The following is a 25,279-nucleotide window of genomic DNA, read 5'->3' as shown; positions in this document are numbered from 1 at the left end:
AGAAAACAAATATAGCATCACTAATTTCTTGCATTGATGCCGTATATAAAAACAATACCATCAGAGCAGGGCATTTAGAGGTTATTACCACAGCAACCAGGAGATGGTGCAGGAACACATTAACAAACCTCCCCATCGTCGACCCTATTCTTTTTCCATCTATTGGTATCTGGCTTTAGATCTGGCCGTTATATCAATGTCTGGTTAGATTCTACATTCTAGGATGCTGCACACAAAAAAATGGCTGTGGACAAACAGGAATATTCCTCCCAGGCGAAACTATGACACGGCAAGAGTACACAAAAGCATACCGTTTTTATTTGAACAATGCATCAACTTTTAACGTCTCAAAGTAATATTGCGGATATTAATATTCAGATGTCATCAGTGCTTGGACACCGTGCCCTAAGGGTTTCCCAGTAAGTCACAGTCTGGTGATTAGTCCAATTTTGAAGACAAACACAGTTTTCACACATCTCACCTCCCACATTGCATTTGTATCCGTTGTAGAGGTCCTTTAGACGGCGGTAGCGGAAGGCCAGTTTCCTCATCCACTCCACTCCACCCTGGACTGCAGTAGTGGCCCCTGGGGCCCCTCCACCACTGGGGCCGTTGAAGCCATCCGCCAGGAAGTTATAGGTGCTGAGAGGAGGATGAGAGGATTGTATGTGGCGAGCGAGGAAATTAAGGTCACTGAGTCTCTACAGTCTCCTGATATGAGCATCACAAATCATCACTATTTAGCTAAATAGTATGGTCTTTTGTATTTACTGGTTGTTTCCAGCAGCATCATAACTGAAGACATGTCCATACCTCAGATCCTGTCCATTGTCATCAGAAGCCATGTCTTCAACATGGACCTGGTCACACTCCTCCAGGTCATTGAAAAACAGGTGTGTGTCTGCCAGCTCAAAGATCAGCTCCTCCATCTGAAGACCCAGGTTCAGTACTGTGGCAGGGTCCTACACAACCCCAACAGGACAGAGGTTATATTCATTTCAATAGAAATCTTACCACATCAGAGAAATTCATTCTATTATACAGACGTGTAAAATTATAGATTACAGCGCAAAACATGATAGTTGCGATTTCCCCAATGTTTCTTCATTCCCAAAGACACACCTTGCCAAACTTCTGAGCGAAGGAGCCGGTGAGCAGAGAGTGGAAAATGATGATCGTCTCATCCAGATCCCAGAGAAAGATTCTCTGAAAGAGACGAGAGAGGAATGAGTCAGTAACTAAAGAGTGGGATTAATCAGAAATGATTCCATTTATAAAATTACATGAACATGTTAAAACAAAATTACATGTTGTAGAGCAGATACATAAATAACAAAGACAATTAAAAGAACCAGTCACCTGAGTAGCTGGTTAATTTGTAAGTCTGTATATGAATGACTGCATTTTTAAAGTATGAGGTGTTTTATTTATTTATTTTTTATGTAAATGTATGCTTTGGCCACATACGAAGATAGGATGAGTCAACAACATTATTTGGGTACGAGTTAGACAACTTTTAAAAAGGGAGATTTTCACTGAAAAGTTACTTTAAAAATAACCTCATCTGAGTAGCTGGTAAATTTGTATGTGAATGAGTGAGTAAGTGGTTGTGCATCTCTGTTCATGTGGGTCCTATAGTTACCTCAAGGTCGTTGTCAGTGGGCTGGTTGCTGTCTGATTTCTTGGCCTTCCCCTTGGCCTTGCCAGCAGGGTTCCTCCTCCCTGCCTCATCCTGGTCCCGGGCCCCCGTGGGGAGAGCCACGCCTGCCGGGAGGGCCACTCCGGTCGGGAGGTTCTCACGTGGAGATGCGTCTGAGGGAGAGGGCAGACAGGTTGTGGATTGATAGCTGACAATTCAGTTGAGCACTGACACAAACTCCCATGTTGAACACCTCAGCCTAAATGGACTAACAAGCCCATAATCAAAGCAATGTTGATAACACATTAACTACTGGATCCCAGTGTTATCCATCCAGCTATATTCTAAACATGGAACTGACATTCATCCGGTAAGGCATTGTGACACCGATAATGGGAATTATCAGAAGTACCTATAGATACCTGCATGGTCATACCGTAAGACTAGGGTTGCAAAGGGAGGGTATATTACTGGAAACTTTCAAGGTTTACCAGTAAACTACCAGAATGTTGGCCTCTTTCAAGGATTTTATGTAATCTATCACAATAAATCTAATGGCCCTTTTGGGTACTTCAGGTTTTTACAGGTGTCTAATGATCTCTGGCCCTCTATGTGACCTCATCACATGTAAACTATTTTAATTAAACAAGATGATTTTAACAAAATATAATGTCAAAGCTGTAAAACATGATCCTAAATATAAACCATTGGTGTTTAATATCCTTTATTTTCCCCCATCCATTTATTTTAATATGTATTAGTCGTCAATGTTTTGGTGTCAAACTGGTGGCAGTTGTGAAAAACGTTGCAGAATTAGTTGAAAATAATGAAATTGTTGATTAGATGTTTTTTTTCTTCATTAATTAGGATATGTTCTCTAGATTCATATTGGCCTATCTACTAGAAAAACTAATGGACACTGATAAACAATGAATACTATATAAGAATACATTTGTTAAAAGTTATTCAAGTATAAATTACCAAAGTTACCATAGATAGCTATTGATTCTGTTAATTACCAAAATAACGTTAACTTTTGTAAACTACCGGTAGCTTTGTAACCCTAGGTAAGACGGTACTAGCTATTGTTATGAGGTAAGGCTGAAGTACCTGTAGTGCTGGGCAGTCCAGCGGAGGCACTGCCCTCCGTCTTGATGGCTGGATAGCCAGCCACACCCACACTGGATCCATTCCCTTCGCTATTGGGCTGGCCGGCGAGCAAGTAGCTAGGAGGCGGGGCGTAGTACTGAGGGAACTGGGCCTGGCCCAGAGAATTATAGCTGCTGAACTCCTGCAGCATGAGAGACACATACAGAGAATGGACATGAAACAATCAAGGATGGATTTACAGGCTGTGTCCCACAGGGCTCTGGTCAAAAGTATGGCAGCTGTGAGGCAGCCATACTCCATTAGACATACTCCGTAAATGCATGGTGCCTTGACCCTGCACCACACTGAAGTCTCTGTGTAGAGATTTTGGTCTTGCCGTAGGTTGTAACTTTACATATGCTCCAGTGACGTTTTGCTACAGAGACTAGGGCAGTTGCAATGACCATATTAGCGCCACACCAGCAGTCATGACCGCAGTAAAATTCTACATGAAAGTTGAGTCACGGTAATCTCCTCTTATGCACTCTGGACATGCCTTAGCAGTAGCCTATCCAACTGGCTAACGATCTTCAGGTCCTAATGGCCTCCTAGTCAGGGCTCTATTATCCCTCTAACCACTGACAATGCAAATGCAATGGAAAAATCACATCAAAAACTCACCATTTTGATTGATAAATTCAAAGAAAGAAGTTCAACAATAGGTTGAAACGGAGTAGAACATGGCCATTCTGGATGTTGTTTCAAGGCCTAACAACTCAAAAAAAATGGGACAGCGCTTTCTAAGAAGACTGTTCATTCAAAAATACCCATACGCATATTACAGCTTACTAATAAGCATAGGCCTATATAAGCCCAAGCCCCAAGGGCTGTTATACAATAGCTAACCAATGAATAATACACATGGCAGAAAAACATTTTTTATTTATTTTAAATACTGATATCTTTGGTACATGGTCTAGCCTACATTAAACAAATTCTGATTTAGCCTACACTTATAGTGAATTTGTTTAAGATTTTGAATAGCTTAGTAATAGGGATTTTTAGAGAATATCTCACCACTCTTGAGTTTCCATCTACTTCATTCCTATCTCCAGCGCACAGAGAGGGGCTGTCAACAGTTTAATGAAAAATGTTTTGTGAAAACATGTTACTATCGATGTCCCCGAACAGATTTCACTTGGTTTCTCAAATTATGCACTGGGTAGCTGCTGGAATAGGGTTGAAGAGCCCATGGCAGAGAGTTTGGGCAGAATGAATACCACCTGTGGTGCAGCGATATTACCGGAGTAGCCTACCTAACATGAGTGAACAAAACATACCGCCAGGGAAAGTGGCCTCCATTCTCTATTCCAGTGCATAAGGATGACATGTCTTTTGTCTTGACCCTGTTCCTGCCCATTTGATGAATAGAACATTCTAAATCTAAATACATTTCACATATTGATAAAGACGAGATTAAATTGAGAATAGTCTGATGGGTGAAAATATGATCAATTGATGAGAGAACAGTGTGTGAAAACTGAGGCAAGGAACAGAGCTCAAACTTTTTTTCATGCAGCTCAAATATCTTTGGATTTCTACGGCCTTCTAATGTTTGTATCATTTATGACTAAAGCAGCCCCCCAACATTAATACAAATAAACTCTACATCTAGCATATAGGAACAGTTTCAAATTCTCACTTTTACGCTCAGCACTTTTGCGCTCTCTCTCCGGGAAAAAATCTGTTCTATTTTATTTAGCGAAGTTCAATTATATGATTCATACTATAAAAAGGTAGCCTAGTGGTTAGAGCGTTGGACTAGAAACCGAAAGGTTGCTAGATCGAATCCCTGAGCCGACAAGGTAAATATCTGTCGTTCTGCCCCATGAACAAGGCAGTTAACCCACTGTTCCTAGGCCATCATTGTAAATAAGAATTTGTTCTCAACTGACTTGCCTAGTTAAATAAAGGCAAAATAAAATAATTATAATATATAATAGTGGCACTGGACTTATAAGCATATCTGGTCAGCTAAATTAACAAGCCTACAGCCTATGGCACAGTGTAGTCAGATAACATACAATAAGACCAACTCATTCTGTTCTGAAAAAAACCGCACCATTTTTCTTTAGACCACCTGAAATAAAATGTATTTTTAATTTTTTAATAATGAATGTATTGTGATGGTGTATATTACATTTATTTATTAGACTTTAAATGTAGATGTTCCAAAAAGGCACATATTAGTGGCTTGTATGCTGCTTCTATGAGTGGAGCCTTGAGATGCTAAACATGTTTATGTTAATTAATGGTAAATTACTATTAGACCAGCAGACTTTTGCATGACAATAACCAGCTGCCAAAATTTCATGATCCCGACAGCCCTAACAGAGACCTTTCAGATACATTTTTGTTGCTTTTTGAGGCCCTAATTTCCCTGGTCAAAGCTAGCCAGTCCTTACCTGGTGAGTCACTGTAGGTGTAGCCGTGGTAGCTGAGGGGATGTTAGTGTACACACTGGATGTAGTGAAACTGGAGCCTGGCAGAGAAAACAGACACCTCAAAACATTGGAAAAACGCAGACAAGAATTAATGCTTCATCTCAATCCATTTCAATGAATAGATCATTCACGCCAGTGAGCGCAGTAACGTAGTAGTGAAAAGTGCAAAAATACATCTGCATAAATCATAGCACCGATTTCCTTGTCCAGTAAGCTTGTGCCTGACTTGCACTATGGGACTGTTCAGAACCGTAATGTGCTGGGTTGGATATTTTTCTTCCACATTGCCTTTTCCAGAACAGTTAGAGCAACTATTGTGGATGCGTAACCAGGCCAGCCCAGCACAGCTTGGCTCAGTTTGGTCCTGTAGTGTGAATCAAGCATATTATTATGAGGTGCACCCTTATTAGCGTTGACAGAAAGCGGATGTTTCCGGTTTTCAGGAACACAGTATTTTCAACCTAACTTCCATTTGCGCTGAATAATAGAAGTAGGGAATCGACTCAGGCGTCTGTCTACATCTGCTACGTTAGGTTATATGATGTGAGTCAGGGTGGTGAGATTGATAGATGGCGATGGCTTGCCTTGGCTGGGGTATGAATAGTGCACCTGGCCTGGCTGGGTTGAGGTATATGCAGAGCTGAAGCTGAGAAACCCAGGCTGGCCAACAGAAGGCACTGCATCAGGCAGCCCTGTCTCTGTCTTAACGCCTGGCCACATAGCACCTGAGGGAGGGATGGACAGAGAGAGAGAGAGAGAGAGAGAGGGAGAGAGAGAGAGAGAGAGAGGGGGGAGAGAGAGAGAGAGAGAGGGAGCAAAAGGTAGGAGAGGGAGTTGTAAAAGGAAATTTAAAAAAGATGTAGAGAAGGAAAAGAGTTAAAGAAAGACCTTTCAGTCAAAGGAGTGAAAATTATTGGAAATTTTAGGGCATTTGAATCAGTGCAAAAGCTTGACGTAGCGTAACAAGCGTAATAATGAACGAACAGAAGCGTAGTGTTGGGTTATTGTGCAGGTGATGTTAGGAGAAGACCAGGGGGGTGAATAGTGTTTGTGTATGTGAGAGAGCGAGAAAGATCAAGGACTGACCGAATGGTGGGAGGCCGTAGGTCTGTCCTGCCTGGGGGAAGGCGGTGTACACAGTGGACTGGGTCAGAGGAGGGAAGGCCACCTGGCTGCTGTACGACGTGACGGCTGGGCTGTGGGACAGACGGGGACTGTGAGAACTACTGGAGGAAAACTCTCTTCCCAATAGCATGCAGCGGAGAGCTGGGCCCGCATTGATCAATTGTCTCAGCGTATAAGTGCTGATCTAGGATCAGGTCCACCCTGTCCATGTAATCTGATGCATGATGATTTAAAAAGCCAAACTGATCCTAGAGCAGAACTCATACCCTGAGACGCATTGAGAATATGGTCCTGGGCCCCCATTTATCAAGTGTCTCAGATAAATATTGCTGATCTAGGATCAGTTTGACATTTTAGATCATAATAGTTCAGATTATTATGGACAGGGCGGACCAGATCCTAGATCAGCACTTCTACTTTGAGACACTTGATAAATATGGGTCCTGACCAGAACTTTTTAATGTCTAGAGTTTCCACAGACATATTCTTACATTAACATTTATACAGTAGAACTAGAAGTCATCACACACTGATTACTTCTGGCTGCACAAAGCATTTCCCTGTGGGAACAATACAGTTTGAATTGAACTGTCATGCAAGTCCCAACATACAAGTAACCCAGTGTCTCCCAATCCTGGTCCTGGGAACCCAACGATGTACACATTTTTGTCCTATCCCTAACACACTTGACTTAACAAATCAACTCCTTATCAAGCCTTAGATTTGTTTTTTTGAATCCGGTGTGTTAGTGCTAGCCATTTAAAAATAATATGCACCCCTTTGGGTCTCCAGGACCAGAAAACACTGAATAACCTATGACAGCAGACAATACTCACCTGCTTCCATGGTAGATGTGGGAGTTATATTCAGAGGCTGTTGTCATGGTGAGCTCTTTGCAGGTCACCGCTGGAAAAACATGAACAATGGTAGGCAAGCCTCAGCTTAAACACGTTTTACAAAACATGGTCTCACTATGACAAATGAAAAGCTTGTGTAGACCCAAGGAGTGTGCTCGAACTGGCGTGTGCAGGGCAGCGGTTTCCACCTTTTGGGTTTTGCCCTAGCACTACACAGCTGATTCAAATAATCAAAGCTTGAGGATTTGAAATCAGCTGTGTAGTGCTAGGGCAAAACCCAAAAGGTGCACCCCTTGGGGTCCCCCGGACAGAGTTTGGGAAACCCTGTGTAGGATGTTGTGCTCATACCAGTGTGTGTGTAGGGGTTCATGGACTCATCACAAGCCTGAGGCCCTGCTCCTCCTCTGTCTGAACCAGACTGGTCCCTGCTCCCTGAAATCAAAAAGACAACAGTCAACCATCTACACCAATGAGTGAACTACCACTTATGTTCACTAACGCCATCTACAAGTTCCATCTATTCCTTATATGCCCACACACATGCCAGCAGCATACCACCCTGCATATCACGGCTGGCTAGCAGGGTTGGTCCTGGGCAGTTCCAGGATGGGAGACCAGATGCTGCTGGAAGTGGTGTTGGAGGGCCAGTAGGAGGCACTATTTCCTCTGGTCTAAAAAAATATCCCAATGCCCCACTGCCCTGTGTAGGGTGCAGTCTTTCGGATAGGACGTTAAATGGGTGTCCTGACTCTCTGGGGTCATTAAAGATCCCATGGCACTCATCGTAAGAGTAGGGGTGTTAAACACGGTGTCCTGGCTAAATTCCCAATCTGGCCCTCAAACCATCATGGTCACCTAATAATCCCCAATTTACAATTGGCTCATTCATCATTGGCTCATTCATCGTTGCTGCAAATGAGAACGTGTTCTCAGTCAACTTACCTGGTAAAATAACGGATAAATAAACAATAGATCAGGGCATAAAATGAACACCTACCAAATGTGGGTAGATTTAGGTATTTGCGGGTAAGAATGTCTATTTCACCAGCTACTTTGGCGGGTGGTCAATTTGCAGGGCTCTACAGTGAGAGCAGTGCATTCGCAAATGTGAAAATATTCAAAAGTCAAGTATGAGCACTAGAGGTTGACTGATTAATTAGGGCCGATTTTAAGTTCATAACAAATCGGTAATCGGCCTTTTTGGACGCCGATTATGGCCGATTACATTGCAATCTACGAGAAGACTGCGTGGCAGGCTGACCACCTGTTACGCGTGTGCAGCATCAAAAGGACCTTGTGGCTACAAGAAGCCAAGGTAAGTTGCTAGCTAGCATTAAACTTAGCTTATAAACAACAATCAATCAATCTTCACAATCACTAGTTAACTACACATAGTTGATGATATTACAAGGTTAACTAGCTTGTTCTGCGTTGCATATAATCAATGCGGTGCCTGTTAATTTATCATCGAAGCACAGCCTATTTCAACATCGCCCAACGGGTAATGATTTAACAAAAGCGGATTTGCGAAAAAAGCACAATCGTTGCACAAATGTACCTAACCATAAACATCAATACTTTTCTTAAAATCAATACACACATATTTTGTTAAACCTGCATATGTAATTAAAATAAATTCATGTTAGCAGGCAATATTAACTAGGGAAATTGTGTTACTTCTCTTGTGTTCATTGCAAGCAGAGTCAGGGTATATGCAGCACTTGAGCAGCCTGGCTCGTTGCGAACTGTGTGAAGACAATTTCTTCCTAACAAAGACCGTAATTAATTAGCCAGAATTTTACATAATTATGACATTGCTGTTACATTTCACAACCTTCAAGTCATATCTAGACCAGTGGTTCTTAACCTGGGTTCGATCGAACCCCAGGGGTTCGGTGAGTCAGTCTCAGGGGTTCGGCGGAGGTCAAGGCATACATACGACTCATGATGACATGCCCCGCTTGGCCATCATTCGCTGCAGGTGATCACGCTACATCGCTTGGCCTATCTGTGCTGCAAGGAATTTGGTGCGCTCAGTAGTCGACTTGTGACAGTCGTGATGGTACGTCTTGTGATTTCTTTCTTAATATTTTTATCCCTTCATACCTACTATGGTATGACCATGGTGCTTGCCTACGGAGCTGTGAGGGGAACAGCACCTCAGTACCTCCAGGCTCTGATCAGGCCCTACACCCAAATAAGGGCACTGCGTTCATCCACCTCTGGCCTGCTCGCCTCCCTACCACTGAGGAAGTACAGTTCCCGCTCAGCCCAGTCAAAACTGTTCGCTGCTCTGGCTCCCCAATGGTGGAACAAACTCCCTCACGACGCCAGGACAGCGGAGTCAATCACCACCTTCCGGAGACACCTGAAACCCCACCTCTTTAAGAAATACCTAGGATAGGATAAAGTAATCCTTCTCACCCCCCTTAAAATATTTAGATGCACTATTGTAAAGTGGTTGTTCCACTGGATGTCATAAGGTGAATGCACCAATTTGTAAGTCGCTCTGGATAAGAGCGTCTGCTAAATGACTTAAAAGTAAATGTAATGTAATATTGTATAATATTATAATATTGTATAATTGTATAATATAGTGCACTATTGTAAAGTGACTGTTCCACTCGATGTCATAAGGTGAATGCACCAATTTGTAAGTCGCTCTGGATAAGAGCGTCTGCTAAATGACTTAAATGTAAATGTATACTATGTCGAGCAAAAAAGAAAGTGGTCGGACGAATATGTACAATATGGATTCACATGTATAACGGAACGTGATGGGAGTCAGCGTCCTAACTGCGTGATTTGCAATGCCAAGTTGAGCAATTCTAGTCTAGCACCGGCAAAACTAAGAGAACACTTCCTTAAGCTGCATGGAGATGGAAAATACAAGAACACAACGCTCGATGAATTCAAGGTGAAGAGAGCCAGATTCGATGAAAAGGCTACTCTGCCTGTTCTCGGCTTTGTACTCATCAACAAACCGATCCTCACAGCATCGTACGAAGTTGCTTACCTGATCGCAAAGCAGGGCAAACCACACACCATTGGTGAAACACTCATAAAACCAGCTGTGTTGAAGATGGCGAATATCATGCTGGGAAAAGAGGCTGAAGTTAAGTTATCCCAAATTCCCCTTTCAAATGACACCATCAGCGACAGAATAGAGGACATGAGCAAAGACATCTTGGCTGAAGTAGTTGCAGATCTGATTTCAAGCCCGGCAAAATTCAGCCTTCAACTCGACGAGACCACAGACGTTTCCAATCTGAGCCAGCTTGCTGTATTCGTGCGCTATGTGAAAGACGACGTGATAAAGGAAGATTTTTTTATTTTGTAAGCCTCTTACAACAACAACTAAGGCAGCCGATGTAAAGAAACTTGTGGATGACTTCTTCAAAGACAACAATCTTTCGTGGGACATGGTTTCTGCAGTTTGTTCAGACGGAACTCCAGTCATGCTGGGAAGAAAGTCTGGTTTTGGTGCGCTAGTGAAAGCCGATGCACCACACATCATTGTCACGCACTGTATTCTGCACAGGAATGCATTGGGAAGAAAAACCTTGCCTCCAAAACTGGCAGAAGTATTAAAAATTGTAGTGGAATGCGTGAACTATGTGCGAACTAGTGCTCTGAGGCACCACATCTTCAGTGAGCTGTGTAAAGAAATGGGCTCTGAATTCGAGGTACTTCTGTACCATTCTAACGTTCGGTGGTTATCCCGGGGACAGGTGCTGAATCGTGTTTTTGCTGTGCGTGTGGAATTAGCCCTGTTTTTGCAAGAGCACCAACATTGTCATGCAGATTGCTTAAAAAATTCTGAGTTCATTCTCATTTTAGCGTACATGGCTGATATCTTCACAGTTCTCAATCATCTCAATCCAAAGATGCCAGGCGGTGGAGTTAACATCATTGAAGCGGAGGAAAACCTGAAGGCTTTTCAAAAAAATCTACCGTTATGGAAACGACGAACAGAGAACGATAACTTCGCAAACTTTCCCCTGCTGGACGACTGTGTAAGTAAGATCGAAGATGTATCTGGAATCAGAGACATTTCTGTACCCGCGGAACTGAAGCAAGCAATTGCCACGCACTTAGATGAGCTTGCAAAGTCTCTCGAAGGATACTTCCCTACAAGAGAGTCATATCCAGCATGGGTGAGACAGCCGTTCACGTGTAGTGTTGAGACAACAGATGTCAATGATGAATACCTTGATGAAATCATTGAAATTCAGCAGAGCCAGGTTCAACAGCAACTCTTCAGAACAACAACGCTTTCAACGTTTTGGTGTCAACAAATGGTAACGTACCCTGTTATTGCTAAGAAAGGAGATTTTATACCTTTTGTAACAACATATCTTTGCGAGCAATCCTTTGAGGATGCTGGAAATAAAAACGAAGAAAAGGAACAGACTTTGTAGTGAAAATGACATGAGAGTGGCACTTGCCAAGGTGAAGCCGCGGATTTCTGAACTGGTCTCTGAAAGGCAACAGCAGAAGTCACACTGATTTGCAGTAAATATTCCTTATTATATTTTTGTTTTTGTGTGAAAATCATGTTTTGATGATTTTGTTCTTTGAACACAGTGATGTTCATGCACGGTTCATTTTGTGCACCAGTAAAATATATACACCTATGTTTTGAATTTGAAAAAATCATATTTTATTATTCCAATTAAGAAGGGTTCAGTGAATGTGCATATGAAACTGCTGGGGTTCAGTACCTCCAACAAGGTTAAGAACCACTGATCTATACTTAGGGTTGCCACCCGTTCGATAAAATACGGAACGGTTGCGTATTTCCTTGAAAGAATAAACGTTTAGTTTTCGAAATGACAAGTTTCTGGATTTGACCATATTAGATCATATTAATGACCCAAGGCTCGTATTTCTGTGTGTTTATTATATTATAATCATGTCTATGATTTGATATTTGATAGAGCAGTCTGACTGAGCGGTGGTAGGCAGCAGCAGGCTCGTAAGCATGCATTCAAACAGCACTTTAATGTGTTTGCCAGCAGCTCTTAGAAATTATTGAGGCACAGGGCCGACTTCAAGCCTATCACCTTCCGAGATTTGGCTGGCAATAGTCAAGTACCAATAAGAACATCCAATAGTCAAAGGTATATGAAATACAAATGGTAGAGAGAAATAGTCCTATAATAACTACAACCTAAAACGTCTTAACTGTGAATATTGAAGACTCATGTTAAAAGGAACCACCAGCTTTCATAAGTTCTCATGTTTAAGTTTCTTGCTCAGAACTTTAGCTTTTTTACATGGAACATATTGCACTTTTACTTTCTTTTCCAACACTGTTTCTGCATTATTTAAACCAAATTGAACACATTTCATTATTTATTTGAGACTAAATTGATATTCTTTATGTATTATATTAAGTTCAAATAAAAGTGTTCATTGTTAATTCAGTATTGTTGTAATTGTCATTATTACAAATATATATAGAAAAATCAGCATCAGCCTTTTTATTTGGTCCGCCAATAAAATTGGTATCAGTGTTAAAAAAAATCATAAGCGGTCGACCTCTAATGAGCACGTGTGAGTTAGAAAAATTGGGCAGTAGCTATTTTCAAAGTATGTCTGCAGTTTTGTTTCATAGCAAATCGCACAAAGAAATAGGAATCCCATATCCCATTTCACACAGCAACACCACTGCCTGCCAGTGAAGTGCAGTGCTGATAGATTCATTTTGAGGCACTGTGCACAGCAATAAAAGTTGGTCTAATTTACTCTAAAGTCCACAAAGTGAGACTTTGTCCTCGTGTTTCTTGGCTATTTACACTTTTTCACAAGGTCGGTTGTTTTTCAACGTTAGTTCGAGTCTGCTGCTTCAACCAATAACGAAGAGACGCTCTAGTCAGATCCCAAGTCACTCGCACTCAGGACTCTTATAGGGGCAGCTGAACATTTTGTCTCTGATATTTTGGTTAAAAGACTCAGGTCACCAAAAATTAAATTAAGCAAATCACGGTCATCCATTTTGTGAGTTGCTGGTAGACTTCGTAATCTACCTGCCACAGGGGCTGGTGGATTTTTAAAAAAGGTACATTTTAGGCCCATAGGCAATAGATGAGCATTTTTTTAAGAGTCATTTATTTCTCAGGCTTTCATTTATTCAACTCACCTCCATCAAGCTGGGCATTAGACAAGGAGGAGAAGGAGTCGTCCTGATCTCCTGAGCCCAAGAGAGTAGGGGGGCTCTGGTCATCACCACCCAATCCCCTAAAAAAACAACATCCATTTACCAAATATCACAAGCCTATTTACTACCCACCGACAGCACTACCTGTGCTAATGAGAGAAAAGTAAAACTGAACCATCAAACTATTCAGTAATACATTTATCGGTCTAGCCACCATATAGAGTCTTTGAAAGGCCATTAATAAGAACAAACACCACTGTACAACCCACAACAGGAAACAATCACAAAATGATCCTCTAGTATATGTGAGACTGCTGAAAAAGCTGACAGACCCTCTCAAATGTCTGCTCTTTCAGTCACCTATTATCAGAACATAGATCTCATTCATCCGAAGTGGCTTTCTAGAGACAAAATGGGCCATGTTAAAAAGCATGTTAGAAATAAACAAACTGACCGTGGCTCTTTATCCAGTCCAACGTTGAGCTCATGCCTTGCCTTCTTGATCTGTGAAAGTAAAACACACATGAATGACATGTTAACCGTTCTTTAAGTCTTAAAACCCTTAGAAACAAATTACGGTAGTCAATCAGGTAGTGTCAACTTTAGTGTCTGGCAAGTTGTGAAGTGATGTTAAAGGGAAATCTACTCAAAAACCCAACATTGCCACGAATTCTGTCAACAAGAAGTATATTACAAATCTTTTCCGAGATGTGAGATAATTAACTTGCCATCTGTAGTATTGTATAGATTTGGAATCGTGACATTACGTACTTGAGGAAAATAGGCACGTTTGGACATATTCCTTCAATCATTGGATCTCCTTTCTATAATATCTCTGGCAACGGCACCATGCAATGCGCACTGGACTAAAGAGGCAGACTAATTGGAAAAATGTGCTAGACCCTCCATTAAATTACACTTTTCTTGAGGTAGGAATGTAATAAAAATATGATCAATGGCTCATTCGAGGAGATATCCTCCCGAGTTATGACATTGGCCTGTATTGAAATCTGACATGTATGATAGATGTTTTCTTGATCCAAAAGTAATATTCCTATTATTATTATTATTATATATTATTTCAGTGTAGTGAGACCTTATCACGAACTACGTCATACCGGCAGGATTTCTGCCTGCTTGAACGCCAATAACTCAGATACCCATGAAAAGACCCAGGGAATCAATAGAAAATCCCACAGAGACGCAAAATAAACAAATGTAACATAAAAATGTTTTTTAAATGTTTTTAATCGGTGAGCCATTCCTTTAAGATGAATGTCTTGAGACTCAACTCACCGGCAGTTCAGGCAGGTCCTGCAAGTCATCCATGTCTGCTGAGCCACGTCCTCCTGACATATCTTCACTCTCTTCGTCTGGGGAGGCTGTCCGGACACTGCTTCACACAAACACAGTATGCCCAGGGTGAGTGGACAGGACCACTGGTTTAAGTAGCCAGCTATGATCCCCTCCCCCCTGACGCATCTCCGGGTGCCCCCCGCCCACCCTACTCTCGTAGGAGTTGATCAACAGTGAGGCGTGATGTCGCCTACTGGGGAAGAAGTGATGCACGATCGGCCTAATCTACCGCAGGGGAGCGGCAGGTGAGGCACGTGCACCGTGGCCCCACCACTCCGGTGTTTACAGTTGGATTAAGGGGAGCGTGCCTCCTTACATGACCTAGCCTACATTTGAGGAAATGTATTCTCTGCGGATTATATGAGCGGCATTAGGTGTTCAGGTGCAAGCTGTCGTATCAATAGGTGGTCCACTGGATAAGATCTAACCTCATTTTCAGCCACCGGCCGCCCCCTTTAGCCTCCTCTCGGTGTGCCCTGGCCATAGAGCCCTGATCTAACTGGCATTTGCGGGAAGAGAAGGGAGAAAATTGTATTTTAGAATTTCCTACCTGACCTACTTTATCAGACACTTGTTAAAGAAAACCGTGCACATGAACAGGATGCCAGCCACCTGAATTATAGATATACATCGAGGCACGTGTCCCAAAAACATTTACACAACTCTTCCTAGTAAAACGGATCACTACATATTTTTTAGGAACCATTTTTGTACACCATGCAGCTTACATCAGATCATCTTGCAACTTTCTCTGTAAAGCTAACTTTTGTCAAGTTCATATATTCTACAATTGGTTTCTCTTTTCATTGTCAGTAGGCCCATCCATTTTCAGCATTGATATCCATAACATCTAAGTGTTGATATTGATGGCTCATAGCTTCAGAAGCTTCTGTATTCACCACATTGTGTGCGCTTGTTCTGAGATGTATTTTTCAGACTTTTACTGAAGCAATTGTTGACATTGAAAATGTATTTTAGCTAAGATACGCTTAGAAAGTTCACACTAAAATGTATTTCTCATATGTAGCAGTACGGTTCTTAATTTCAGATAAACACTTATCTTTCTATCAACGATCTTTTAAAATAGTCCTGGGAGTGTATTTTTCTAATTAAAGTGACCCAAAACATACAGACTTCATCCAGTGTCCTGAAAAGTGGATTAGTACATGTATCATTTGCATATTTTGTATGCAAACAGTATAAGAAAAATTATACACATTTTTTTAAAAATATTTGTGTAAACTGATATATAATCTTTCTTAGTATGAATAATTGTCTTTATATATCCTTAGAGATTCATTTAAATGATTTTATATATCCTTAGAGATCAATTTCAATGATAAATTCAAGCTCTTTGTGTATGAGAAGCAATTATTTAGTGGCCTGCAGTAATGTGCCCTATAACTCAAGGCCTCTCCTGACTGATAAGAAGTTATGTGATATGCAGAGAAATCCTGGGTGATGGAAGAGTACTGAAGTGCATATTTGTGGAAAGGAAGGGGCAAGAGCTAAGGGTGTAAGTGGACACTGCACTGCACGTATGTTTTCACAGTCTTATGTACAACAATTAAATTGATTTTTTTTTTAAATTGCTCAGAAAATTTTGGGTTCGAAATAAAAACATAACCAAATTCAGCCCACAAGTTGGGGAACCCTGGTGTTTACCTTCAATTGGTTAAGGTTCATTTGGATATATCAAAACGAGAAGAAAAACCCTATTTAGGATGTGGTGCCTTGCATCAGGGATGCAAACTGGTAAGGGCCCAAAAAGGTGACACTTTCCCTCCCCCCACTGAAACATACAAAAAAATCCCTGCTTAGGAGGAAATGCAGGTTAACTAATTAAAACAAAGAAAATGATCTACATGATCAGCTTGGGTGTAAAAGAGTGGTTGACGTGAACCTAACTCACAGCTAAACAATTTAAAGAAAGCAATCCAATGTTATTTGTTGCCTGGTCTTTACTGCAAATGACACTGACGTCTTGAGAAAAAAACCAATACACTAATATTGCAGTTAGCCATGACAGCCTTTATAATAGAATGCTTGTGACCACACACATAAATATTGCACTTGGGGAAAAGGACATCTTAAGTAGAAATATAATGAAACAGGCATTCTATTTTTGCTCTATTATAGTGGCCACTATATACATCGATTAAGTGCACAAGACTACATGTGTTCAAAAACAACATTCACTGAGTAAAAAAAATAAATAAACAAAAAGATAATCCCCCCTCTCACTCACACGTGTTACTGTCAAGTTCAACATAACAAAAGCAATATCTTTGGGCTACACTGCACATTATTACATTGTACACATTCTGGCTGTGGACATCTGTTCTACAATGTGCTAACAAAAGTGAGAATGGGGAAAGTTCCTTTCACCAGGCCCAGCTCCAGCTACACCAGGTCCAGCTCCAGCTACACTTGATCCCTGAATCCACTTGTTTAAAACCTGTTAGGGATGATGCGAATTTTCGCAGCTTTTTGTAAAAATAAAATTGCGCAACATTTCAACGTCCTGCTACTCATGCCAGGAATATAGTATATGCATATGATAAGTATGTGTGTATAGAAAACACTCTGACGTCTCTAAAACTGGTTAAATCGTGTCTGTGGCTATAACAGAACGTGTTTAGGAGTAAAAATCCCAGGGAAAACTGTTCACCAAAAACAAAAACAAAATATTCATCCGCCAGTCAATGTATTGTCTAAGGCGACAGAAAAAAAACGAGGATTCCATTACAATGCCTACAGTTTCCACACGATGTCGCCAGTACTGGCATTTTATGGCTGCTTTATCCTTGGTAAGATGAGATAGGCACTTCCTGTCTTGGGGCTCACCGCAGGATGTTATGAAAGTGAAAACATGGAGGTTGATTTCAAGACTTGCTGCTATCGAATACAGATCGCCCCGTGATCAACTTAATAATCTATCAACGTTTATTAATACCTAAAGTTGGTTTAGAAAAGTAGTTTGAAGTGATTTGTAAAAGTTTATAGGCAACTTTTGTAATTTTAAAAAGTGACGTTGCGTCTTGTAAAGTGGAATTTTCCTGAATCAGACCGGTCTTCATGAAATGACATGTTGGGTATACAATGACGGATTTAAATCGGGAAAAAGACCCAATTGTGATGTTTATGGGACATATAGGAGTGCCAACAGAGAAGCTTGTCAAAGGTAATGAATGTTTTATTTCTGCGTTTTGTGTAGCGCCGGCTACCGCAAAATCTGTTGTTTAGGTGACGTTCTGGTATTTTGGGGGGGGTGCATGCTATCAGATAATAGCTTCTCATGCTTTCGCCGAAAAGCATTTTACAAATCTGACTTGGTGGCTAGATTCACAACGAGTGTAGCTTTAATTCAGTACCTTGCATGTGTGTTTTAATGAAAGTGAGTTTTATTGAAAACTATAGGTGGCGCTCTGAAATGTCCGCTGATTGATGTTCCTGCACTGGGACTACATTCTGCGTCATCCCCAAGCAATGCCTCATTTTCAACTAATTCCCTCATTCTGAAAATTAACCACATACTGTAGAGGGAAAACATTAGTGAACAGATAGCAATCAAACTAACCACTAGTTAACATTTAACACAGATTGACAGGGTCCAGTAAGCAACTAACGCATTACAACTTTGAGGAACGGTGTTTTGCTGAAAATCTCCAAACACACGTCACTTGTTCGCTTACAGCCAGTAGTCATCCAAAGCCCCCCCACCCCCAAACTTATCTCATCGGATCTACACAAATCACATAGGTCACCTATTTTGGATTCAAAACGGCGAAAGAAGGAAAACCATCTCTGTAGCACTCCACCAATCAGGCCTTTATGGTAGAGTGGACAGACAGAAGCCACATGACACCACACTTGGTGTGTGCCAAAAGGCACCTAAAGACTCCCAGACCATGAGAAACAAGATTCTCTGGTCTGATGAAACCAAGACTGAACTCTTTGACCTGAATTCCAAGCTTCACGTCTGGAGGAAACCTGGCACCATCCCTATGCTCAGGACCTCGGACTGGGGCGAAGGTTCACCTTCCAACAAGACAACAACCCTTGGCACACAGCAAAGACAGTGCAGGAGTGGCTTCGGGACAAGTGTCAGTGTCCTTGAGTGGCCCAGCTAGAGCCCGGACTTGAACATCTTTGGAGAGACCTGAAAATAGTTGTGTAGCGAAGTCCCCCATCCAACCGTGTGGTCCTTCTGTAGCTCAGTTGGTAGAGCATGGCGCTTGTAACGCCAGGGTAGTGGGTTCGATCCCCCGGGTCCACCCATACGTAGAATGTATGCACACATGACTGTAAGTCGCTTTGGATAAAAGCGTCTGCTAAATGGCATATATTATTATTATTATTATTATTATTATTATTATAACCGGACAGAGTTTGAGATAATCTGCAGAGAAGAATGGGGAAAACTCCAAATACAGATGTGCCAAGCTGCAGCATCATACCCAAGAATAAGCAAGGCTGTAATCACTGCCAAAGGTAAAGTTCTGAATACTTATGTAAATGTGAAATTTCCATTATTGCATGCTCTAGCATCACTACAGGCATCACTACAGACCCGGGTTCAATCCCAGGCTGTATCACAACTGGCCTTGATTGGGAGTCCCATAGGGCGGCTCACAATTGGCCCAGTGTCGTCCAGGTTAGGGGAAGGTTTGGCCGGGGGGGACTTTACTTGGCTCATCGCTCTCTAGCAACACCTTGTGGCGGGCCGGGCGCACCTCAGTCATCAGTTGAACTGTTTTCTCCGACACATTGGTGCGGCTAGCTTCCGGGTTAAGCAGGCAGGTGTTAAGAAGATCGGTTTGGCAGGTCATGTTTCGGAGGACGCATGACTCGACATTTGCCTCCTGAGCCCGTTCGGGAGTTGCAGGAGGAGTTGTGGGATTCGAAACTGGAGAGAAAAATGGGGGTAAAAAAAATGCAACAAGTGGAAACATTTCTAAAAACTTGCTTTTGCTTTGTCCTTATGGGGTAGTGTGTGTAAATTGAAGGGGGGGGGGGGGCAATTTAATAAGGCTAGGATTGCACATTTTTGGGAATATTCAGAGGTGGAAACTTTCCGTGGGAATTAATGGGAATATATGCAAATTAATATTAACACCATTTATATGTAAATGCTTAAAAAAAATATTTACAATCTCATATGGAGACAGAAACATGAACCTAAGTAGACAATTGCAAATGATTAAAGCCTGCAAATGATTAAATCCTTCCAAAAAAAATCGATTTAGTTACAAATTGAACCTTTAAATGAGTTGACTCTTCACATGGGATGATTTCACTGAACAACAAAAGGGCATATTGAACAATCCCCAATGATCCATCGCATCTCCCAAAACCGTTTCCAACATACATCTGTAAACTAATAGTCTAGAAACTAAAGCTTGTCGTCTTCCTCTCAGGCGTCCATGTCTTCTCTTTAGACCTTCTCAATGTCAATCTCTTGAACATCAGACTGAGGCCTCATCTTCACTATGACTTTCCAACCTTGTTGAGGATGGCTTGTTGTCAGGCTCAAAAAGCCTCAAATTTCCCTGGATGGCCACCAATTTTTCAACCCTTGTATTGGTCAGCCTGTTGTGTGCTCTGGTGTGGACCAGTTGCGCTCTGAGGCGGCTGATATCGGTGGGATTTGGAGGATGATGGAGGTAACAGGCGAAAGAGTCTCTGATCCACAAAGTCCCTTCCATCAGGTGGCATATTGCATCTCCATCCCAAAGCCCTTGCTTGGAAGTGTACCTCGTAAGACTGCCGAGAACCTTGCCCTCATCCAGGCCAAGGTGGCGAGACACGGTAGTGATGACACCATAGGCCTTGATCTCTGAACCAGACTGGATGCACTTGCCAGCATACTTGGGGTTCAACATGTACGCTGCAGCGTGTATGGGCTTCAGGCAGAAGCCTTCATGCTTTTTGATGCATTTCAGAACTGCAGTTTCCTCTGCTTGGAGCAACAGTGAAGTGGGCAGGGCAGTACGGATTTCTTCTTTTACATCTGCAGGCAGAGTTTGAACATCAGACAGGATGGCATTGTCTCCCTCAATCCGTTCAATGGCTACTGCTATAGGTTTCAGGCTGCTTACCACTCTCCCCCAAAATACATCATCCTGGAGGATCCTCTTGATGGGGCAGTCCATATCGGCAGACTGTGATATGGCCATTTCTTGCAGAGACTCCTTCCCCTCCAGGAGACTGTCAAACATGATGACAACACCAACCCAACAGGTGTTGCTGGGCAAGTCCAATGTGATACTCTTATTCTTCTCACTAAGCTTGGCGAGGTAGATTGCTGCTATAACTTGATGACCCTTCACATACCTAACCATTTCCTTGTCTCTCTTGTAGTGTTTCTATTGTTTTCAGTGCCATGATGTCCTTGAGGAGCAGATTCAGTGCATGAGCAGCACAGCCAATGGGTGTGACATGAGGGTAGGTCTCCTCCACTTCAGACCAAGCAGCCTTCATGTTAGCAGCATTGTCTATCACCAGTGCAAATACCTTCTATGGTCCAAGGTCATTGATGACTGCCTTCAGCTCATCTGCAATGTAGAGACCGGCGTGTCTGTGCCCTTGTAGAATACTGGTTGAGGGGTGGAGATGTTCGTGGGCAAGGAACAATTAACTACATTCAACCGCCCATCAAAGATGATTGCAATATAGTCTGCTTTCTCTATGATTTGCTTGACCTTCACTTGAACATCCAGCAAATGAGTAGATAAAGCATGTCTTGTTGGAGGGTGCATGCTGGTTGAAGAACATTCAGAAATCTCTTCCAATACACATTGCCTGTGAGCATCAGAGGTGAACCAGTTGAATATACAACTCGAGCAAGACATTCATATCAGCATTTCTCTGACTATGTTCCTCCATTGAATAAAAGAACTTCTGATTCCAGGAGGACCATGAGCTGATGCTATTGATAAGGTGTCTGAATCATTATTTTCACCTCGAATAGAGGTAGAGGGACTTTTGTCAGAGGTTGCTTGTTGTGAGCGATGAGGGAACTTTATGCACTTGGCCAGATGATTCTGCACTTTTGTTGCATTCTTCACATAGGATTTGGCAAATTATTTTCACATTTATAGAGCTATTCCTTCTACATTAGCTGCAGTGAAATGTCTCAATACATCACATAGTGCCCGTGGCATTTCCCTGTAAAGATTAGAAAAAGAGGAAAAAAAGTTACAAAATACAATTCCATGTAAAGATAAATAGATTTAACAGCTTTTGTAAAATACATGTTTTAAAATTAAACATGGAAACAGGTGACTTAACACTCAGTGAGCAGGCTCAAGCAAGCTAAAACCCACATGGTAGCAAAAACTAACTAGAAGAAATTGTAAACAAGTTAGAAATGATTTAAAACACTTCGCTGTAGGCTACTATTTCCTAGTTAACAAAAAAAAAGAATGTACGTCATACAAAATATATTCACCCCACCCATTATTGTAATCAAAACTTACCAGAAAGCATGTAGTCCTTGGCTCAGACAGTGTAGTAGTGTGGGCTCAATAGGATCTCATTACTGTGAAAAATCTTGAGCATCAGCTGTACACGTGATAGAAGAATGCACTGTGCATGCATAGGGTTGCAATTCCATTGAATTGGGGATAGTTTAACCAAAATATGCCAGACCTAGAATTGCCTTGTGCATCCCACAAAAAAATGCACTGTTATAAGCTAACTTTTTTGATGAATTCAAGCAAAACTCCCAGGCTTAACTTCCCATGGAGAAATTCTGGAAATTTTCCGTAAAGTTTCAGACACTTTGCAACCCTAAAATAAGGCTGTAACATAACAAAATGTAGAAAAAGTCAAGGGGTCTGAATGCACTGTACACTGCCCCCAAGGGGTACTATAGACACACATTAAAAGTTACATTTTATATTTTGTGCATTCTGAGACAGTAAAGTTGTGATATTGCATGCAAATGTAACATCCATAATGCTAGAACTGCCCAGTAGTACTAAGATCAAAAGGCAAAGCTGAAGAATTCAAATGAGGGCACCTTTGACTAAATAAAAAGTCAAAAATATCCCTGTCATTCGCAGTGCAGTGTAAACTTCTAAAATGTTAAATACGAATTTAATCTGATGGTTTAAAGATTTGCAAACAGCCCTGGCATTTTCTATTGAATATAGGCATATTATGAATCTGGCCTTTATAATCTAATACAGTGTTAAGATCTGGCTTGTGAACCCAATGCAATCTCGGTTGTCCTGACAACCATACAAAAGCTCGAGCTACTCACGGCACCTGCTGTCGACATAGGTAACCTGCTGTACTGTACACAGTGATCAGCTGATGTTACCCTATGGTGTTTCCAGTTCTCAGAACCGTCACTAAACTTTTAGCCAGCTGAATCACAACACACACAGGCACTGTAGTATGCTTTATGCAAAACAATGAAGCAAGCCTACCTGCTCCACAGACTGAGGTATGAATCTTTATTTATTTACTTATTATTAATTTTAAATAGGCTATACTGTAGTCTACTTCAGTGATCATTAACTAGATTCAGCTGTGGGTGGATTTCTTTGTTGAGCGGATAGTCACGGGGCAAGAACATAATTACAAATACAAATGTTGGGCTAAAAGAAAATCATTTCAAGCTTTTCTTACATTTGTATATGATACTTGGGCACAGATTTCTCAAGTTAAAATAAAAAAAATTCCTGGCGTTTTTAGTCTTATGTCCAACAATGAAAATGTAACTTTATTAAAATTGGGATGTCTCTGTGCTGCCTATGAGTATTGTCTTGATAAGCAAACATTGTGTGTATGATGATCTTACTGTTATTATTGCCTCCTCTAATAAGACATTGTGACATTTACAGGAGCACTGTGCTGATTTGACTTAATCTTTGTCCAGGAAAACCGGCCCTACAGTGCCTTCAGAAAGTATTCACACCCCTTGACAGTTTCCACGTTTTGTGTCACTGGCCTACACACAATAAACCATAATGTCAAAGTGGAATTATGATTAGGAATTTTTACAAATGAATTAGAAATAAAAACCTGAAATGTCTATAAGTATTTTACCCCTTTGTTATGGCAAGCACAAATAAGTTCACTATCACTGTGTGTAATAGTGTTTAACTCATCTCTATATGGTCCCTCAGTGGAGCTGTGAATTGCAAACTGATGCAACCACAAAAACCAGGGAGTTGAACATTGAATAACCCTTTGAGCATGGTGAAGTTAATAATTACACGTTGTATGGTGTATCAATCAACCCAGTCACTACAAACATACAGGTGTCTTTCCTCTCAGTTGCCAGAGATGAAGGAAACCACACGGATTTCACCATGAGACCAATGGTGACTTTAAAACAGAGTTTAATTGCTGTGATAGGAAAAAACTGAGGATGGATCAACAATATCGTAGTTACTCCACAATACTAACTTAAATTACAAAGTGAAATGGAAGCCTGTACAGGAAAAAAATAATAATTCTGCATTCTGTTTGCAATAAGGAACAAAAGTAAACATGAAAAAAATATGGCAAAGAAATTACATTTATGTCCTGATTAAAGTGTTATGTTTGGGGTAAATTCAATACATCACGAGAACCACTCTTCATACTTTCAAGCATGGTGGCGGCTGCATCATGTTATGGGTATGCTTGTCATTGGCAAGGACTTGGGAGTTTAAGATTAAAAAAAAAAAGCTAAGCACAGGCAAAATCCTAGAGGAAAACGTGGTTCAGTCTGCTTTCCACCAGACACTGGGAGACAAATTCACCTTTCAGCAGGACAATAACCTAAAACAAGGCTAAATCTACAATGGAGTTGCTTACCAAGACAACGTTGAATGTTCCTGAGTGGCCTAGTTACAATTTTTTAATTAAATAGTTGTCATGACGTTGCCCTCTTTGGCTCCAGCAAGCCCCATCCCCCTCTCCCTGCCTCCGTCAACTAGGCTGCTGTGGTCAGAGGAAGGTCATAAATTCCAGAGGAGAAGACACTGCCTCATGGCCACACAGTATAAGAGAGTGAATTGAGGTCCGAACAAATTTCATGTTCCGGAAAAGGTATAAAAGATCGGTGAAGAATCCAGCTACGAACTGGTCCGTTTGTTACAACTTGTGGAAGCTCATGGGAGATGGTGCGGCCACATTACCATAACGCTGTTTATATAATAGCCTCAGATATGAGGTTTACATCTAATTGTTGTATAAGATGAATGAGTGAGTATGATACTGTTTACACAATTTTACAATGCGATGTTGGACTGTTTAATGAAGGAAACTCCAATTCCCTTTTGAGAACTAAATCAGAGGACCGCCCCTGAGCCAGGTAGGGTCAGGCATCCTGGGACAGCCCCTTTTCTGCAAATCCGAATAAAACCCAACCTTGAGAAATTATTACCAGACCATGTTTCTCTCAATCACGGGAGTAACAAAGGTTGCAGACCATTGCTGAATCTTTTAACCATACCACGTGGTTAAACTCTTAGACTATCGATACCAACAGAATAAGAACAAGGCTGTATTAATTACTAGTCTGAAGCTAGGAATTCGGTATCAT

The 25,279-nt window shown here is 41.4% G+C and overlaps 1 protein-coding gene across 4 annotated transcripts in view; it reads right to left on the bottom strand.

Moving 5' to 3' along the window:
- The window catches only part of LOC124043319 (eyes absent homolog 3-like), a 32,475-nt gene that overhangs the window by 4,206 nt on the left and 2,990 nt on the right, over positions 1–25,279 (bottom strand). For 2 of the 4 annotated variants that reach the window (XM_046361807.1, XM_046361809.1), the window contains exons 2-14: positions 14,674–14,770; positions 13,832–13,881; positions 13,360–13,457; positions 7,563–7,646; positions 7,194–7,263; positions 6,319–6,428; positions 5,817–5,957; positions 5,194–5,270; positions 2,750–2,930; positions 1,643–1,812; positions 1,123–1,206; positions 814–962; positions 482–642 (exon numbers count right to left, since the gene is read on the bottom strand). In XM_046361807.1, the coding sequence (XP_046217763.1) occupies positions 482–642; positions 814–962; positions 1,123–1,206; positions 1,643–1,812; positions 2,750–2,930; positions 5,194–5,270; positions 5,817–5,957; positions 6,319–6,428; positions 7,194–7,263; positions 7,563–7,646; positions 13,360–13,457; positions 13,832–13,881; positions 14,674–14,733 (1,435 nt within the window). In that variant the 5' untranslated portion in view covers positions 14,734–14,770. Of the gene's footprint in view, positions 1–481; positions 643–813; positions 963–1,122; positions 1,207–1,642; positions 1,813–2,749; positions 2,931–5,193; positions 5,271–5,816; positions 5,958–6,318; positions 6,429–7,193; positions 7,264–7,562; positions 7,647–13,359; positions 13,458–13,831; positions 13,882–14,673; positions 14,774–25,279 lie in introns of all 4 variants that reach the window. The other 2 variants (XM_046361808.1, XM_046361810.1) reach the window with 2 other exon arrangements.

The sequence above is a fragment of the Oncorhynchus gorbuscha genome, linkage group LG09 (assembly GCF_021184085.1).
Source record: "Oncorhynchus gorbuscha isolate QuinsamMale2020 ecotype Even-year linkage group LG09, OgorEven_v1.0, whole genome shotgun sequence".
NCBI classification, from domain to species: domain Eukaryota; kingdom Metazoa; phylum Chordata; class Actinopteri; order Salmoniformes; family Salmonidae; genus Oncorhynchus; species Oncorhynchus gorbuscha.
The sequence above is the reverse complement of the archived record's forward strand: the minus strand, read 5'-3'. Positions and strand labels throughout refer to the sequence as shown.